The following is a 19,580-nucleotide window of genomic DNA, read 5'->3' as shown; positions in this document are numbered from 1 at the left end:
ATATTACAGTCTCAACAGTAATAAAGTGCTCAGTGCATTAAAATTCCTAATTTATATACCTTGCTGAGGGTATAGCTGAGTATATGACCGGCGTCTTCTCTCGTGTAGGTCCGCGGTACCTCTGCGCGTCTCGTCCTCGCTACTGCGCATATGCCAATCACTCACCAGCTGTTCGGCTGCACACAAGCTATATGCGTCACCGATAGGCGGAGTTAAAGCGCCGTGTCCTCTAGCGTGCTGCGTCACTCACGCGCCAACACATCACGTGCCGGACGTTTGTGGGCGCATCAGCCAGCGTCACTGCACTTATCTTTTCCACCATTTTACAGCAGGGCAATATTTTGGGCAACACCTTCTGTAACCGCAATTACCATCCCAGCAAGGAAAGATAACAATGCTATTACCCAGTTAGATAAGTAACAAAATCCATGACATAGATAAAAAATAGACCTTTCCACAGGGTTCACCCCATACAGCGTTATGGACACACAATAGACCATGGTTATTAAGGACAGATGTTAACTGACCATTGCCCTGTCACCCTGATTTCGACATTTAACCCTTTTGGTTTCAGAGTATCCAGTCTAAAGATCCATCTGAGCTCTGCTTTTTTTTTAATTGTTAAGTCGATCCCCCCCTCTCTATCCAAAGGTTTGACATGATCCAAGATCATAAATCTTAGATCATTTTCTTTATGATTTTTAAAAAAAACATTTTTTGTTACATATTAGGTATCACCGCGTCCGTATCGACTGGCTCTATAAACATATCAAACCAAATAAACCATTTTTTTTGTCACCTTACATCACAAAAAGTACAACAGCAAGCAATCAAAAAGGCGTTTGGTACTATTTTGGTGGGAAATCTAATCGTCCTCTCGTCCCGCAAAAAATGAGCCCCTACCTGAGACAATCGCCCAAAAAAAACAAAAAAAATATGGCTCAGAATATGGAGAAACTAAAACATCAACATTTTTTTTTTGTTTTAAAAAAGCTGTTATTGTGTAAAACTTACATAAATAAAAAAAAGTATACATATTAGGTATTGCAGTGTCTGTAATAACTTGCTCTATAAAAATATCACATGACCTAACCCCTCAGGTGAATACCATAAAAAAATAAAAATAAAAACGGTGTAAAAAAGCCATTTTTTGTCACCTTACATCACAAAAAGTGTAATAGCAAGCGATCGAAAAGTCACACACACACCAAAATAATGCCAATAAAACAGTCATCTCATCCCGCAAAAGTCATACCCCACCCAAGGTAATCGCCCAAAACTGAAAAAATTATGGCTCTCATAAAACATGATTTTTATTTTTATTTTTGTTTCAAAAAAGAAATCATTGTGTAAAACTTACCTAATATGTATACTTTTTATTTATTGATGTATCGCAGCATCCGTGACAACCTGGTCTATATAAATATCACATTATCTAACCTGTCAGATGAATGTTGTAAATAACAAAAAATAAAAACAGTGCCAAAACAGCTATTTCTTGTTACCTTGCCTCACAAAAAATTTAATATAGAGCAACCAAAAATCATATGTACCCTAAACTAGTACCAACAATACTGCCACCCTATCCCGTAGTTTCTAAAATGGGGTCACTTTTTTGGAGTTTCTACTCTAGGGGTGCATCAGGTGGCTTCAAATGGGACATGGTGTCAAAAAGACAGTCCAGCAAAACCTGCCTTCCAAAAAAACGTATGGCATTCCTTTCCTTCTGTGCCCTGCTGTGTGCCGCCCGTACAGCGGTTTACGACCACATATGGGGTGTTTCTGTAAGCTACAGAATCAGGGCCATAAATATTGAGTTTTGTTTGGCTGTTAACCCTTGCTTTATAACTGGAAAAAAAAAATATTAAAATGGAAAATCTGCCAAAAAAGTAAAATTTTGAAATTGTATCTCTATTTTCCATTAATTCTTGTGGAACACCTAAAGGGTTAACAAAGTTTGTAAAATAAGTTTTGAATACCTTGGGGGCTGTAGTTTATAGAATGGGTTCCTTTTGGGGTGGTTTCTATTATGTAAGCCTCACAAAGTGACTTCAGACCTGAACTGGTCCCTAAAAATTGTTTTTTTTTGAAAATTTGAAAGATTTGCTTCTAAACTTCTAAGCCTTGTAACATTCCCAAAAAATAAAATATTCCCAAAATGATCCAAACATGAAGTAGACATATGGGGAATGTAAAGTAATAACTATTTTTGGAGGTATTACTATGTATTATAGAAGTAGAGAAATTGAAACTTGGAAATTTGCTATTTTTTTTACAGATTTTTGGTAAATTTGGTATTTTTTTAGAAATAAAAATTATTTATTTACTTCATTTTACCAGTGTCATGAAGTACAATATGTGACGAAAAAACAATCTCAGAATGGCCTGAATAAGTCAAAGCTTTTTAAAGTTATCAGCACTTAGTGACACTGGTCAGATTTGCAAAAAATGGCCAAGTCCTTAAGTTGAAATAGGGCTGAGTCCTTAAGTGGTTAAATCACCCTCTTTCCCAATTTTACATATATATATATATAAAAAAAAAATATATATATATATAACATACACACACACACACACACACACACACACACACACACACACACACACACTCGCCTAAAGAATTATTAGGAACACCATACTAATACGGTGTTGGACCCCCTTTTGCCTTCAGAACTGCCTTAATTCTACATGGCATTGATTCAACAAGGTGCTGATAGCATTCTTTAGAAATGTTGGCCCATATTGATAGGAGAGCATCTTGCAGTTGATGGAGATTTGAGGGATGCACATCCAGGGCAAGATGCTCTATTGGGTTGAGACTCTGTGGGCCATTTTAGTACAGTGACCTCATTGTCATGTTAAAAAAAAACAATTTGAAATGATTCGCGCTTTGTGACATGGTGCATTATCCTGCTGGAAGTAGCTATCAGAGCATGGGTACATGGTGGTCATGAAGGGATGGACATGGTCAGAAACAATGCCCAGGTAGCCCGTTGCATTTAAACTATGGCCAATTGGCACTAAGGGGCCTAAAGTGTGCCCAGAAAACATCCCCCCACATCATTACACCACCACCACCAGCCTGCACAGTGGTAACAAGGCATGATGGATACATGTTCTCATTCTGTTTACGCCAAATTCGGACTCTACCATTTGAATGTCTCAACAGAAATTGAGACTCCTCAGACCAGGCAACATTTTTCCAGTCTTCAACAGTCCAATTTTGGTGAGCTTGTGCAAATTGTAGCCTCTTTTTCCTATTTGTAGTGGAGATTAGTGGTACCCGGTGGGGTCTTCTGCTGTTGTAGCCCACCTTTCTTTCCCATTCTGACATTCAGTTTGGAGTTCAGGAGATTGTCTAGACCAGGACCACAATCCTACATGCATTGAAGCAACTGCCATGTGATTGGTTGACTAGATAATTGCATTAATGAGAAATAGAACAGGTGTTCCTAATAATTATTTAGGCGAGTGTACATACACACACGATATAAAAAGTCTACACACACGATATAAAAAGTCTACACACCCCTGTTAAAATGTCAGGTTTCTGTGATGTTAAAAAAATGAGACAAAGATAGATCATTTCAGAACTTTTTCCACCTTTTTAATGTGACCTATAAACTGTACCATTCAATTGAAAAACAAACCTGAAATCTTTTAGTTTTTTTTTTGTTCCCTCCACCTAAAATAATGTGGTTGCATAAGTGTGCACACCCTCTTATAACTGGAGATGTAGCTGTGTTCAGAATTGAGCAATCACATTCCAAATCATGTTAAATAGGAGTCCGCATACACCTGCCATCATTCAAAGTGACTCTGATTAACCCAAAATAAGGTTCAGCTGCCCTAGTTGGTCTTTCCTGAAATTTTCTTAGTCGCATCCCACAGCAAAAGCCATGGTCCACAGAAGGGTACAAAATAATTTCCAAAGCATTAGATATACCATGGAACACAGTGAAGACTGGAGAGAATATGGCACAACAGTGACATTACCTAGAACTGGACGTCCCTCCAGAATTGATGAAAAGACTAGAAGAAAACTGGTCTGGGAGGCTACCAAGAGGCCTACAGGAACATTAAAGGAGCTGCAGGAATATCTGGCAAGTACTGGCTGTGTGGTATATGTGACAGCAATCTCCTGTATTCTTCATATGTCTGGGCTATTGGGTAGAGTGGCAAGAAGAAAAACATCCAAGCCAGGCTACATTTTGCAAAAACACATCTGAAGTCTCCCAACAGCATGTGGGAAAAGGTGTTACGGTGTGATGAAACCAAGGTTGAACTTTTTGGCCATAATTCCAAAAGATATGTTTGGCGCAAAAACAACACTGCACATCACCAAAAGAACACCATACCCACAGTGAAGCATCGTGGTGGCAGCATCCTGCTTTGGGGCGGTTTTTCTTCAGCTGGAACTGGGGCCTTAGTTAAGCTAGAGGGAATTATGAACAGTTCCAAATACCAGTCAATGTTGGCACAAAACCTTCAGGCTTCTGCTAGAAAGCTGAACATGAAGAGGAACGACCCAAAGCATACATCCAAATCAACATAGGAATGGCTTCACCAGAAGATTAAAGTTTTGGAATGGCCCAGCCAGAGCCCAGACCTTAATCCGATTGAAAATCTGTGGGGTGATCTGAAGAGGGCTGTGCACAGGTGATGCCCTCGCAATCTGACAGATTTGGGGTGTTTTTGCAAAGAATAGTGGGCAAATCTTGCAAAGTCTAAATGTGCCATGCTTGACCCAAAGCATACATCCAAATCAACATATGAATGGCTTCACCAGAAGATTAAAGTTTGAGTGCTGTAATAAAATCAAAAGGTGCTTCAACAAAGTATTAGTTTAAGGGTGTGCACACTTATGCAACCATATTGTATTTTTATATTTTGTCTTCCTTCTACCTAAAAGATTTTATGAAAATGCAAACGGATCCGTTTTGACTTACACTGAAAGTCAATGGGAGGCGGATCCATTTTTAATTGCACCATATTGTGTCAGTGAAAACAGATTTGTTCCCATTGACTTACATTGTCATTCAGGACGGATCCGTTTGGCTCCGCATTGTCAGGCGGACATCTAAGCGCTGCAAGCAGCATTTTGGTGTCTGCCTCCAGAGCGGAATAGAGGCTGAACGGAGGCAAACTGATGCATTCTGAACGGATCCTTATCCATTCAGAATACATTGGGGCTAAACTGATCCGTTTTGTGCTGCTTGTGAGAGCCATGGAACGGATCTCACAAGTGGACCAAGAAACAGCAGTGTGAAAGTAGCCTTATAGGTCACATGAAAGGTGGACATCACAGAAACCTGACATTTTAACAGGGGTGTGCAGAGTTTTTATATCCACTGTATGTGTGTGTATATGTGTGTGTGTGTGTGTGTGTGTATATATATATATATATATACACACTCACCTAAAGAATGCTGATAGCATTCTTTAGAAATGTTGGCCCATATTGATAGGATAGCATCTTGCAGTTGATGGAGATTTGAGGGATGCACATCCAGAGCACGAAGCTCCCGTTCCACCACATCCAAAAGATGCTCTATTGGGTTGAGATCTGGTGACTGTGGGGGCCATTTTAGTACAGTGAACTCATGGTCATGTTCAAGAAACCAATTTGAAATGATTCGAGCTTTGTGACATGGTACATTATCCTGCTGGAAGTAGCCATCAGAGCATGGGTACATGGTGGTCATGAAGGGATGGACATGGTCAGAAACAATGCTCAGGTAGCCCGTTGCATTTAAACGATGGCCAATTGGCACTGAGGGGCCTAAAGTGTGCCCAGAAAACATCCCCCACACCATTACACCACCACCACCAGCCTGCACAGTGGTAACAAGGCATGATGGATACAGGTTCTCATTCTGTTTCTGCCAAATTCGGACTCTACCATTTGAATGTCTCAACAGAAATCGAGACTCATCAGACCAGGCAACATTTTTCCAGTCTTTAACAGTCCAATTTTGGTGAGCTTGTGCAAATTGTAGCCTCTTTTTCCTATTTGTAGTGGAGATGAGTGGTACCCGGTGGGGTCTTCTACTGTTGTAGCCCATCCACCTTAAGGTTGTGCGTGTTGTGGCTTCACAAATGCTTTGCTGCATACCTCGGTTGTAACGAGTGGTTATTTCAGTTAACGTTGCTCTTCTATCAGCTTGAATCAGTCGGCCCATTCTCCTCTGACCTCTAGCATCAACAAGGCATTTTCGCCCACAGGACTGCCGCATACTGGATGTTTTTCCCTTTTCACACCATTCTTTGTAAACCCTAGAAATGGGTGTGCGTGAAAATCCCAGTAACTGAGCAGATTGTGAAACTCAGACCAGCCCGTCTGGCACCAACAACCATGCCACGCTCAAAATTGCTTAAATCACCTTTCTTTCCCATTCTGACATTCAGTTTGGAGTTCAGGAGATTGTCTTGACCAGGACCACAACCCTACATGCATTGAAGCAACTGCCATGTGATTGGTTGACTAGATAATCGCATTAATGAGAAATAGAGCAGGTGTTCCTAATTATTCTTTAGCTGAGTGTATGTGTGTGTGTGTATATATATATATATATATATATATATATGATAAAAATCGTGAAAATTTATTTACCCATGTGGTATACCTTGGAGTGCTGTCCGATTTTCTTGACTAATATATATAGCCACGCCCGAAAAAGTGTGAACTATTAAAATATTTTAAGAAATCTCCTATGCAGTGAACGCCATAACAGCACTATTCACTTTTTTTTTTTTTTGTCACGCCCCCCATAGTGAAGACCAACCTGGCTTCTCCATCACTTTACATACACGGCTCATTGATAATGTAATCAATGGGGGCTGGGTTACTGCACGAGCTGCTGGTAAGAAACACAAGGTGTACGTGAGATTTGTCAAATTGTATTCACTTTTCTGGTGGAGTACAATGCTGTGTTTTTTTTTGTTTGTTTGTTTTATTTCTCCCCCCGCATAACTCACAACATGTGCAAGTACCATAAGGCTTCATGCGCACAACCGTATGTGCTGTCTGCAAACTGTGTACCATCCGTGTGCATACCAACATTTATTTTATTTTTTTCTAAAGCTACTTTCACTAGCTTTTTTTACTGGATCCAGCAGGGTTCAGGAAAAACGTTTCCATTACTGATAAGGCTTCATTCACATCACCGTTCAGCCTTTCTGTTCTCCTGCTCAGTGTCCTCCACAGATCCCCCTCCCCCATAACAGTGTCCTCCACAGATCCCCCTCCCCCATAACAGTGTCCTCCACAGATCCCCCTCCCCCATAACAGTGTCCTCCACAGATCCCCCTCCCCCATAACAGTGTCCTCCACAGATCCCCCTCCCCCATAACAGTGTCCTCCACAGATCCCCCTCCCCCATAACAGTGTCCTCCACAGATCCCCCTCCCCCATAACAGTGTCCTCCACAGATCCCCCTCCCCCATAACAGTGTCCTCCACAGATCCCCCTCCCCCATAACAGTGTCCTCCACAGATCCCCCTCCCATAACAGTGTCCTCCACAGATCCCCCTCCCATAACAGTGTCCTCCACAGATCCCCCTCCCATAACAGTGTCCTCCACAGATCCCCCTCCCCATAACAGTGTCCTCCACAGATCCCCCTCCCCATAACAGTGTCCTCCACAGATCCCCCTCCCCATAACAGTGTCCTCCACAGATCCCCCTCCCCATAACAGTGTCCTCCACAGATCCCCCTCCCCAATAACAGTGTCATCCACAGATCCGCCCCCCCCCAATAACAGTGTCATCCACAGATCCTCCCCCTCCCCAATAACAGTGTCATCCACAGATCCGCCCCCCCCAATAACAGTGTCATCCACAGATCCGCCCCCCCCAATAACAGTGTCATCCACAGATCCGCCCCCCCCCCCAATAACAGTGTCATCCACAGATCCGCCCCCCCCCAATAACAGTGTCATCCACAGATCCGCCCCCCCAATAACAGTGTCATCCACAGATCACCCTTAGTTCAAAACCAACCAAAAGCGCACCTTTTGGTTCAAATTTTTTTTTCTTCTAATTTTCCTACTCAAAAACCTAGGTGCGTCTTCTTATAGGGCAAAAAATACGGTATATACTTTTTTTATTCTATGGAAAAGGGGGTGAATAAAATTTACGGTATATACTTTTTTTTTATTGCTGACCTACCACCCTCGTCAATATCAGGTTGGCGGGTTCACGACTCCCGGCACCCCCACCAATAAGCTGTTTGAAGAGACCACATCGCTCCTTTGGACTTTAAGCAGGACAAACTGCCTCTCTTGACTTTCTCAGTCAGACCATTCACTGCGGCAAGAGAAGGATGTGGATGGGTGACTCAGAGTATACACTAGTACCGTATTTTTCGCCCTATAAGACGCACCTGCCCATAAGATGCACCTGATTTTAGAGGGTGAAAATAGGAAAACAATATATTTTTGAAAAAGGTGTGTCAAAACTTTTAATAAAATAACAGACCAATATTTTAACAAAGTAAACATTAACAGTAGTAACCAGCAGCATTAATAACCATCATTATTGACTTAAATGTCCAGTTACAGTACGCCTCTATTCATCAGGGAACCCAAAAACTCCTCATCACTACTGTCCAGGTTAATCACACTCTGTGGCTCAGTATCACTAATATCGCTGCTTTCAGATTCGTCGTACAGCATATTGTCCTCTGTGCCATCCAAGGCATTGCTAATGCCACACTTTTTAAAGGATCTGACGACTATTTCATCGTTGACTGCCTGCCATGATGTTTTTCACCCACTCACAGACTTGAGTGATGGTGGGCCTCTTCATCCGTCCAGTGGGAGTCAAGTCATGGTTTCCAGCTGCCATCCACTTGTTCCATTCCTCCCTCATGAACACTTTAAATGGCTTATTAATGGAAACGTCCAGAGGTTGTAGCTGGCTGGTAAGCCCCCCAGGAATTACTGCTAGATGGGTGTTCACTTCCTTAAATCTTGTTTTTGTGGATTCGGTGATATGTGCCCTAAACTGGTCAAGCACTAGTAGGACAGGTTTCTTCAGAAGTCCTCCGGTGCGTTTGGACCACACCTTTTCGATTCATACTTTCATGCCAGTTTTCGTCCATCCACCCTTTGTCGTGAATATGGACAATCACTCCTCGTGGGATCACCCCTTTTGGCATGGTTTTCCTTTTAAAAATCAGCATTGGTGGCAGTTTGGTGCCATCTGCGCAGCAGGACAAGACAACCGTGTAATGCGTTTTCTCGTGTCCAGAGGTCTTCACAATTAAGGTTTTTGCGCCTCTCACATCGACGGTCCTATTCGATAGAACATCGAAGGTTAACGGAATTTCATCCATGTTCCCAATCTGGCCTATTTCATAGCCATGTTTCTTTCTTGAATCCAGCACAAATTTATGAAAAGAAAGAATCTTGGACTCATATTCTTTGGGCATTTTTTGTGCAATTGTTGTTTTGGTGCGCATAGCAAGGCCACATCTCTTCATGAATCTGTAGCACCATGATGCAGATCCAGTGAAGTCGTCAATGCCTTTCTCTGGAGCAAGACGTTTGGCTTCATAGATGATAATTTTTGTGGATACTGAGAAGCCGTTATTCCTGTGACATGTGATCCACTCTTTCATGTCCACGTCTAGCTGTGGCCACTTTGCAGTAAACCCACGAAGAGTGTGTTTACTTTTCTCCAACCGATCCTCTTGTTTCCTCCATGCACGAATCATCTTTTCAGTTGGAGGCGGCCCAAAATGTCTCTCCGCTGCCCTGTTTCCATGCTCTTTGGCTTATTTTACCACCCCTAGTTTAAAAGGAATTTTATAAGAAAGCCTTTTCTGCTTTTACATCGCTCAGAAATTTACAGTATGCTGCAGGAGACTATGGCAATTTTCTGCAATAGACTACAGTAATGGAAGAACTGTTAGCACTACTGTAGCTAATAACATCAGTAGATGACAATGTTATGGGGGGGGGGGGATATGCTGCTGACATACGGTACCGTACTTATTGGGAAAGGGGGGGATCCAATGACCCTTTAAGGCGTCATGCAGACATCCATGGAGCATGGTCCGTGAAATCCCGTCCTGCTGAGTGCACGAAGGGCACGGCGTCATAGCAACCAATTACGCCATGCCCTTTGTGCACTCAGCAGGACGGCAGGCTGGGATATCATGGACAGTGCTCCACGGATGTCTGCATGACGCGTTAATAAGGGGGTCGCGTTATTAGGAGTAAGCTCGCTTTATTAGGAGTGAGCTCGCTTTATTAGGAGTGAGCTCGCTTTATTAGGAGGGGGGGGGCACTTTATTAGGAGGGGGGGGGGGGGGGCTGTCAAGATTGGTGTTATGCACATTTCCTGCCCCCCACTTCACATTTAAAATGCTGAAAGTCATCCTAAAATGCTGAAAGACATCCTTAAGGAATCCCAGTGTTAATAAAGTGCCACCCATAATAATAAAGTGGTGTGCCCTGCCAGAAAGACATCCCTAAGGACCCCACTGTTAATAAAGTGCCCACTTTATTAGGAGGTGGGCAATTTATTAACAGTGGGATTCCTTAGGGATGTCTTTCTGGCAGGGCACACCACTTTATTATTATGGGTGGCACTTTATTAACACTGGGATTCCTTAGGGTTGTCTTTCAGCATTTTAAATGTGAAGTGGGGGGAAGGAAATGTGCATAACGCCAATCTTGACAGCCCCCCCTCCCTTTCCTAATAAAGTTCAAAACACTGCCTGCATGAACATTTCATACCTCCAGCGATGTCTGACTGACCGCAGCGTGACGACTGAGACGAGGGGCGGAGCAGACTTATCTGTCACACATGCCAGCTCCGCCCCTTGTCTTCCTGCTTCTGCGCTCCATTTCCTCCTCCAGCCGCTACAACCTAGCTTACTGAGGCCGGATCGCAGCAACAGACTCCCGCACCACTGCCCACCGTCCGCCGGACATGTGAGCGCTGCAGGTATAATCAAATATAAGCGCCGGATATGTTTTTTAACCCCATAAGACGCACTAACTCCCCCCCCCCCCCCCCCCCCCCGGAGTGCATCTTATAGGGCAAAAAATACGGTAGGTACAATTCTCTTTTGTGAACATCTTTATCTAGGCCTTAGCCGCCATACTGTCATCCCCTTTCTATACCTACTAATATACTAATGGATATCATCTTTCCCTAGCGGCATCAGTAAACTAACAGTGGGTTACTTATCTGTAGAGGAGTTTTATCTCTAGTTGCTGGCTGCTAAAGAAGGATAGTATTTAATTGTCAATGTTATGGTACCACTGAAATGAAAACAGATATTCTTAAAAAAATAGTTTTCTATGAATAATGACTTTAAAAAATTTCACTTTCTGATGGAAGTGTTCCTTTAACTTTTAATTATGCATCTGTCAGCAGAATCAGTCCTATTACACCAGGCATACTGCCTGGTAGGGTCGAACCTGCTCATTAAACTGATCCATGTGTTGTAAAAAATGGTTGCAGCATTCCTGAGGGACTTAGACTTATTCTTTATGCAAATAAAGAAAAACTGAGGTGCACCGATGTGTTAGGGCTTCGTGCACTCAAGCTGCCATTTGCATAAAGAATAAAAATCTACCATAAGACGCACCTAGGTTTTAGAGGAGGACAATAAGAAAAAAAAAAATTTCATTACATCTCAGGTCACGCCACCAATCAGACCTCAGCTGATTGCCCCAATCAGACCCCCAATCACAACTCAGATCAGACCCCAATCAGACCTCAGATAAGAGCCCCATGCCTTTCATCAGCCCCCATTATCATCCCTTATGTCTTTCATCAGCCCCCATTATCATCCTCAATGCCTCTTATCAGCCCCCATTATCAGCCATTATGCTTCTCATCACCCCATTGCCTCAGATTAGCCCCGAGCAGCCTCATGTTTTATAAAACACGTATCTCTCCTGGACACCGCCGCGATCTTCTTTATCCTGCTGTTTGCCTGTTCTGTGAACTGGCGCACACAGCGTGAGGTCACAGAGCGCCCTCACGCTGTGCGCATGTCACTGCACAGCTGACAGCTAAGGACCAGGAAGCGGTAAGTACAGAGCCTTCACTGCATCCTGGTCCTCCGGTACTAATGAGTGCTTTCATAATGGAAGCGCTCGTTAGTATTCACCCCATAAGACGCACTTTTGGTGGTGTGGGGGGGGGATGTGTCTTATGGAGCAAAAAATACCATATTTTACCTGTAGTATGCCTGGTTTTATGGGGGTTGATCCTGCTAAGTGCTCTTTACATTTTCAGTTTTGTGGGAGTAATTGTATTTGTAGTTTTATGCGACACCGGATAAAAGCACTCTTCTGATATATATATATATATATATATATATATATCTTTTTTATACTGTACAGATTGCATACTAAATAACTGGTTAAAGTTTTTGCCTGGGTTCAGAGCTGAACCAGGACATACGCTCCCCTTCACTTGTTTACCGTGTATGAGTGGCACATAGGAGCATTTCTAGATCTGATGCTCCCCATTGCCCTGCTTTGATCAGGAGTGACCCCGGTGACGTCACCGGCACTAATGGGCGGTCTTTAGTGCTGCCCTAGTCTGTAAAACCGCCTAGGGCAGTACTTTAGACTACCAATATGTGCCGGTGACGTCACTTGTAGGCGGAATTCTCCACCTAGCATAAATATCTGAAGCATGGCACGTCAGTGGTAGTAAATAAAAAGCATTGTGCAGGGCAAGGGGGAGCATCAGAGCTAGAGACGTTCCAATGCTCCACTCAGGCATGGTAAATGAGTGAAGGGGAGCTTATGTCCGGGTTCACCTCAAGTTAATTAGACACCAGCTCAGACCTCAGATCAGCCCCCCAATGTTAGGGATCATTCACAAGGCCGTTGTTCGGCCGTGCCTGTATTGCGGCCTGCATTTACTTGAAAGGGTCCGCATTCCGGAAGGTCGGTGCGTAAAGGAGGCACTGTTGAGTGCTTCTGTGGGGTTTCTGTCCATGCCTGTGCACCGCAAAAAACAACGGCCGTGTAAATGAACCATTAATCAGACCTCAGATAACGCAAAAAAATAAATCAACATACCTCCCCTGAGGTCACAGAGCACGCCTACGTTTTTGCGCTGTGTGCAGGTCACAGCACAGCGTGCGGCTCCAGCAGACAAAGACCAGGGAGTGGTGAGAACAGAGGTAGCACTGAGTTCACCGCTCCTCCCCGGTCCTACTGTACTAATGAGCACTTCCATAATGGAACAATGAAAAAAAATAAAATCGCTTGGTCAGTCAAGCCCCAAATGTATACAGGGGAGTAAGATGGGCATTCAAATTGCTCCTGCGTAATATACCCACTGTCATTTGTGGGGGAAACCATTAGCAAGTACACAGTTCTCCTGCAAAGCTGCCAAATGTCCCCCAACTATTAATTTTCTCATTTTATATTATAAGAGCAACTAAACTGCCAAGGGCATGGAGGGTCTTGGTTATGAGGAGATATTAAGCAAAGTAAATTTTTGTCTTGAAGAGGCAATCTAATCACAGTGGAGAGCGTCACAGCAAGGGAGAAGCTGAGCTTTTTTTTTTCTTCCTGGCTGTGACGTTCTCTGCTGTGATTGGATCGCGGCACAGCCAGAGAGAAGGAGACGCCCATTGAGAAACCCTAGCGTCTTCTCCTCTCCACCGATGCTCAGTATTATTATATTTCGCAGGAGCGATATTTAAAAACATCGGGCTGGGTGGCAGAATCAGCGGGGGTAGCCCCCAAGTAAACATATTTATCTAGAATAAGTAAAAAACCATGAAAGGTCCACTTTAATGCTGATGTAAATGTATACAGTTTGGGTTTCCCACTCCTCTCCCCCTTACTTTTGTGGTTGAACTTTTTTCTCTACTGTGTACCATTATGTTGTAAGCCAGTGCATTAAACATTCATAGAAAATTATTTTTACTCCTTATTTGGATTGCCAGCATTCTCATACTTGGGAATCTCCACTTGTATTGCTTAGAACTATGCAGATTTTGCATTGAAGTACATCTCATCCATATCAATATAATTGGGGGAAATCCTCCGGATTTCCATTCGTAATTCACAGCAGAAAAGAGAATACTGAGGATTCGAAAATCCACATCAGGCTCTTAATTTCATACATCATTTATACCAGTTTGATAAATCTCGTCAGTGTTTGCAGTATAGACCAGTGTCAACCATGAAGAGGCTGCAGCACTTGCATGAGTGCAGTTGCCCCTTTAAACAGCTGTTAGGTGGGGTGCCAAGAGTCAGACTTCCGTGGTCTAATATTAATGGGCTATCCTAAGGATACACTGTAATACAGTTTTAAAAGCAGGATAACCCTTTTTAATACTACCAGTATAGAACTTAACATTCTGCGAACTTAACATTATGTTGTAACCTGCTGACTGAAGCAAGAGCTCCAGTGGATGGCAGATGCTGTTTATTCTATAGTAGCATACTGCCAATGAATCTTTAGACAACAGTCTGACCCTAAATGGTACTGGTTCAACCACAGCTACCATTCTACTGGATCCTGTGTTATCAAGCCATTTTTAAAAAGAAAATAGCCTTGTCTTTGAATTTTCACTATTATGTCAAAAGTCAGTTGGGCTAAAATTGGGTTTTATAACTATTACAGGTTTGTCAGGAAATCTTGCAGACTTGGAGAAGAGAAGACAAACATTTGGAAAAAATTTCATCCCCCCAAAGAAAGCCAAAACATTCTTGCAACTGGTATGGGAGGCATTGCAAGATGTAACCTTAATCATCCTGGAAATTGCAGCCATAATTTCTCTAGCCCTATCCTTCTACCATCCTGTAGGGACAGATAATGAAGGTAAGTGACCTTTTGTTGCATCAGATTTTTGTTACTGTTCTCACATGACATTATAATTTCCTACAATTAAAATTTACTTCAACTATAAGCACTTCTTGCATACGTATAAATGTGTTCATAGCTTGCAGGGCATACCAAAACCTGATTTACTTTTCCTGCGAGGATCACATGTGCGCTGCAGGATTAAAGCACCTGCAATCTAGAAGGAGCAGGTGGAGTCCCTGGCTGTCACTGATAGGAACAGAATTGGTTTATTACTACTTTTACCTTCTCCTGTGCTCAGTGCGTAGCCCTCAATGAGTGCCATGCAGTGAATAGAGAGACCGGCTGTGCTGTTTCTTCTATTGAACCCTGCATCTGATTGCTAGATGTCTCGAAAGCATAGGAGAGTTGCAGGTTCTTAGCAGACCCTGATTAGCTCCGCTCGTGTACATTGTTGCCTCGTTCATGCAAAACTATGCGTATTATATATGAAGATGACCAATGCAAAATGGGAAGCCTATTTTAATCATTTTTTTTTTTCTGTCAGTTGGCATCTTTAAACCGGTTCTACAGTTTGTTTTAACTGATGAGCTATCCTCTGGATCATCAGCCACCATGAAAATTCAATGTTAGCTGCAGGCAGCATGTTATAGAGCAGGAGGAACCGAGCTGTGATTTTGCAAGTTCTCCCACTTAGAAATCATAGAGGGGTCTGAAATTCACATTGTAGGTGCATTACCACTATGAGAGACAGAATAAAAAAATAAAAAATCTGGATATCACAATGTATGATTTTTAAAGAACGTATTTGTCTTGCACTGCTGAACATACCATAAGTATTTGAACACCTGAGAAACAGCAAGAATCTGTCTCTCAAAGACCTGTTACTGTGCCTTTTAAAAAGCCCACCTCTACTCCACTCATTAATCTAACTTAGTAGCACCTGTCTGAGATCTTTAAAAACATTCTGTCACATCGTTTTAGCTTGTAGAGCTGCAGACATGCACGGCTAGATCACCGCTAGCGTGTCCACAATATACCTGTCCCATAAAGCGGTGTCCTTTTTATTGTGTTTAAAAAATGATTTTAGAGATATGTAAATGAGCCTTGTAAGGTGCCCAAGGGGCTGTACTAACCTTCTTGGTGCCCAGCCACGCCCCCCCTGTAAAGGAGCCCAGCACGGCCTGCGTTCTCCGAATCTCCTCCTTTCTTCAGTTAGTTGCTGTAATAGTCAATTACATGAAGAGAGCTGGAACCACAGTTTCAAAGGTCAGAACACTATGCCGTCATGGTTTGAAATCGTGCATTGCACGGAAGGTTCCCCTGCTTAAGTCATCACATGTCCTGGCCCGTCTGAAGCTTGCCAATGACCATCTGGATGAGCCAAAGGAAGCATGGGAGAAAGTCATGTGGTCAGATGGGAGCAAAGTAAACTTTTTGGTCTAAACGTCACTCATCGTGTTTGGAGGGAAAAAGAAGGATGAGCTTCCATTAACTGCCGGACATCTGCAGGGCCGTCTTTACCAAGGGGCAAAAGGGGCAGCTGCCCCGGGCCCAGTTGCTCCTGGGGGGCCCAAGGTATCTGCCTCTTGAGCCCTGCTAGCCACTGCCCTGGGTGTCAGACTGTCAGCTACACAGGGGGTGCTGCCATGCCCTGCCTGCCAGCACTGAGTCCAGGCACCGTACTGTTAGAGCTGTGAATGTGATCTAGGAGGTCATCACAGGTCCTAACAGGAGTGTTGCAGGAGAAGTTTGGAGCTTTTTTTGTGAAGATTGCATCAGAAAAAGGTGACAGGGGCTGTTATGCTAATATACTGTAAACTACTGTATAGTGGGGGTCCTGTATACTGTGTGGGAGGCCTGTATACTGTGGGTGCTGTATAGTGTGGAATGCTGTACTGTATACTGTGGGGGGCTGTATACTGTTGGTGCTGTATATTGTGGAGTGCTATACTGCTGTACTGTATACTGTGGGTGCTGTATAGTGTGGAGTGTTATACTGCTGTACTGTATAGTGTGGGGGGCTGTATAGTGTGGGGGGCTGTATAGTGTGGGGGGCTGTATCGTGTATAGTTTGGGGTGCTGTATACGGTGAGGTGCTATACTGCTCTACTGTATACTGTGGGGTGCTATACTGCTCTACTGTATACTGTGGGGTGCTGTATACTGTGGGGTGCTGTATACTGTGGTCTGCTTTACTATATACTGTGGGGTACTGTATAGTGTGGGTGCTATACTGCATACTGTGTGGTGCTGTATACTCTAGGGTGCTATAATGCATACTGTGGGGTGCACTGTAACACTAGGGTGAGCCGAGCCCTGGTATCCTTCCTGCAGAGCGGTACCCACTTCCAGCCTGAGCCCAGAGCACTGATCCTGAGCCGCTGGAGTTCTCAGAACTGGAAGTATTTACAGTCATTCACTATACTCTACCAGATGTGTGGATTTTTTGTGTGTTGTGGTGGAGGGCATGATTGCCTGCTAAGGTGTGGGAAGGCGGGATGCAGAGGGCCCAAGTACATTTTTGCCCAGGGTCCAATCAATATTAAAGACAGCCCTGTCCCTCACAGCACAATCCTTCCACCATGTCAGATCAACACTTTCTGGTTCACTCACAGGCCGCAGCATGAGTCATCTGTTTTGCGTATTCAAATCTGAGAGTGTGCTGGCTGTAGCAGAAATAGCTGTTTCACAATCTCGCAGTAGGAAAAGATTCAGTAAAACCTGTATTTTATACATTTAAATTCCTGCTCATCCTGGGCTTTGAAAACATGTAGGCAGTCCTGTCAGTGATGGACAGCTATCTCTATATGTAAATTCATAGAGGGAAGGCTGTCACTGATAGGACCACCTCCTGAACTTCAAAAACCAGTCTGAGCGGAAATTAAAATGTATAAAATGCAAGTTTTACTGAATCTTTTTCCCAGAAAAATATATATGAAGCTGCTCAGCCCCTCCTGCTCTATAACACGCTGCCTGTAGCTTACATTGCACTTTAATTTTCTATTTTCCACTCTCCATTCACATGGGACTGTTTTTTGTGGGACCAATTGTACTTTTGAATGGCACCACTTAATGTTTCATAAGAAGAATATCTTTGTAATAAGATGCTGTACAGAGGCATCATACAGCAGCTCACATAGGGGGACGTTTTCTCATACCGGTCTTTGTATAAAGTTTGCTCATGTAAGATGCACCAGCATTATTGAGAGGTTGCATGCACCTAAATCTAAGCCAGCTACAAGTTCCAGTAGATTTCATGTTTAACCCCTTAAGGACCGAGGACGTACCGGTACGCCCTATTTCCCGAGTCCTTAAGGACCGAGGACGTACCGGTACGTCCTGACTTAAAATCTGAATTCCGGCGCCGCGGGGGTTAATCGGAACGGGATTTCGGCTGAAATCATTCAGCCGGCATCCCGTAACAACAAAGGGGGGGGGTCATTTGACCCCCCTGTTAGCTATTTTTCTAGGCAGGTTTATGATGGTTATATGGAGGCATCAGACCTCATACCCGTGACTATTTCCCGGTGCAACGAATATCCCATTTGCTTCTGATCAGAGAGATAAGACAGCCCTGACTCAACATAGGTTGTCAATATCTGAAATCTTTATTCTCCCAGCACATAGTTTATAGGGTTTGTTGGGGGTGGGAACATAGTGTCCTTCCAGATTCAATTGGACCAATCCTCCTAGAATTCAGCAGGCATTTGGGAAACATGTGTTTGTGAATATACAGTTGAAACTTTGATAAACAATGCTGACATCTGCTATATACAATACATGAAAGGGTTATTTTACATTGAACAGGTTTCTTCTCTCCATGCTAACAAGTTAAATAGGAAATCGCAGGTTCCTGTGAGGTGAGGTGTTAAATGGCCCTTTGGTCAGGAAGGCTGCTATTGTCCCGGACTGGCAGAGGGTGTGATATGTTAATGCAAGGTACTGCATTTCACAAGAGAGGAGGCTTGTATAATATATGTCTAATCTGTGATGTATCAAAAGTAAGATTATGAAAATCCCTTTCAATCCAACCATTGATCCCAACTTTTATATATATATATAAAAACGGGATCACTGTATGTTTTCCTCCTTCTAAGGCTGTGTGTGTGTATATGTATATATATATCTAAATATGTGTGTGTGTGTGTGTGTGACCCATGAAGACACTAAAGACTATGAAGGAGATGAAAAAAAACCTTCTGTGTAATTTGGCGCACAGTAGGAAAAAATCTCCTGCATAGTGAAAAGAGAGAAGAAAGAAAAGTAAGAAAAAACATAAGGCATGCAAGCTCTACACATAGATAGGATATTCGGGTTAGACATTTTACTGGGCTAACCCCGCCCTCCATGGCACATGGCTGCCCAGTAATATTACAGATAGGCAGGTACATTACACCTTATGCCTTGACCAATAGAAATTCTTTTTAGACCTGGAAGGTACACATTTGCACATTTCCTGAGAGTGCCGGTGGGTGGCGCTCAAACACTCACCATCCACCACCACACCCAGAACACGCGCAAATGAATCAGCCTTTTTTTAAACAAATGTGTCCCTAATCGGACAGCATCTATTTAATCTGGTACAAAGATGCTACTAACCCACAGTGAATCTCTGTTAGACATGGTTCCAAAAGGGGGGATCAGTCCCTGAGGAAGGTCTTTTAAAACAGAGTCGACCAAGAAAGGTGATATAGCATTCACATGGACACCAGTCTCACCAACCAATGTTTCATGTTGGGGCGCCCATGGTTCAGTGAGACTGGCATCAGCGTGCCATA

At 43.2% G+C, this 19,580-nt stretch overlaps 1 protein-coding gene across 4 annotated transcripts in view; it reads left to right on the top strand.

The window, feature by feature from the left end:
• ATP2B4 (ATPase plasma membrane Ca2+ transporting 4) overlaps window positions 1–19,580 on the top strand; it is a 226,751-nt gene that overhangs the window by 83,022 nt on the left and 124,149 nt on the right. For all 4 annotated transcript variants that reach the window (XM_044288273.1, XM_044288272.1, XM_044288275.1 and 1 more), the window contains exon 3: window positions 14,620–14,817. In XM_044288273.1, coding sequence (XP_044144208.1) covers window positions 14,620–14,817 — 198 coding nt within the window. The remainder of the gene's footprint in view (window positions 1–14,619; window positions 14,818–19,580) is intronic.

This window comes from Bufo gargarizans, chromosome 3 (genome assembly GCF_014858855.1).
Source record: "Bufo gargarizans isolate SCDJY-AF-19 chromosome 3, ASM1485885v1, whole genome shotgun sequence".
In the NCBI taxonomy this organism is placed as follows: domain Eukaryota; kingdom Metazoa; phylum Chordata; class Amphibia; order Anura; family Bufonidae; genus Bufo; species Bufo gargarizans.
The sequence above is the reverse complement of the archived record's forward strand: the minus strand, read 5'-3'. Positions and strand labels throughout refer to the sequence as shown.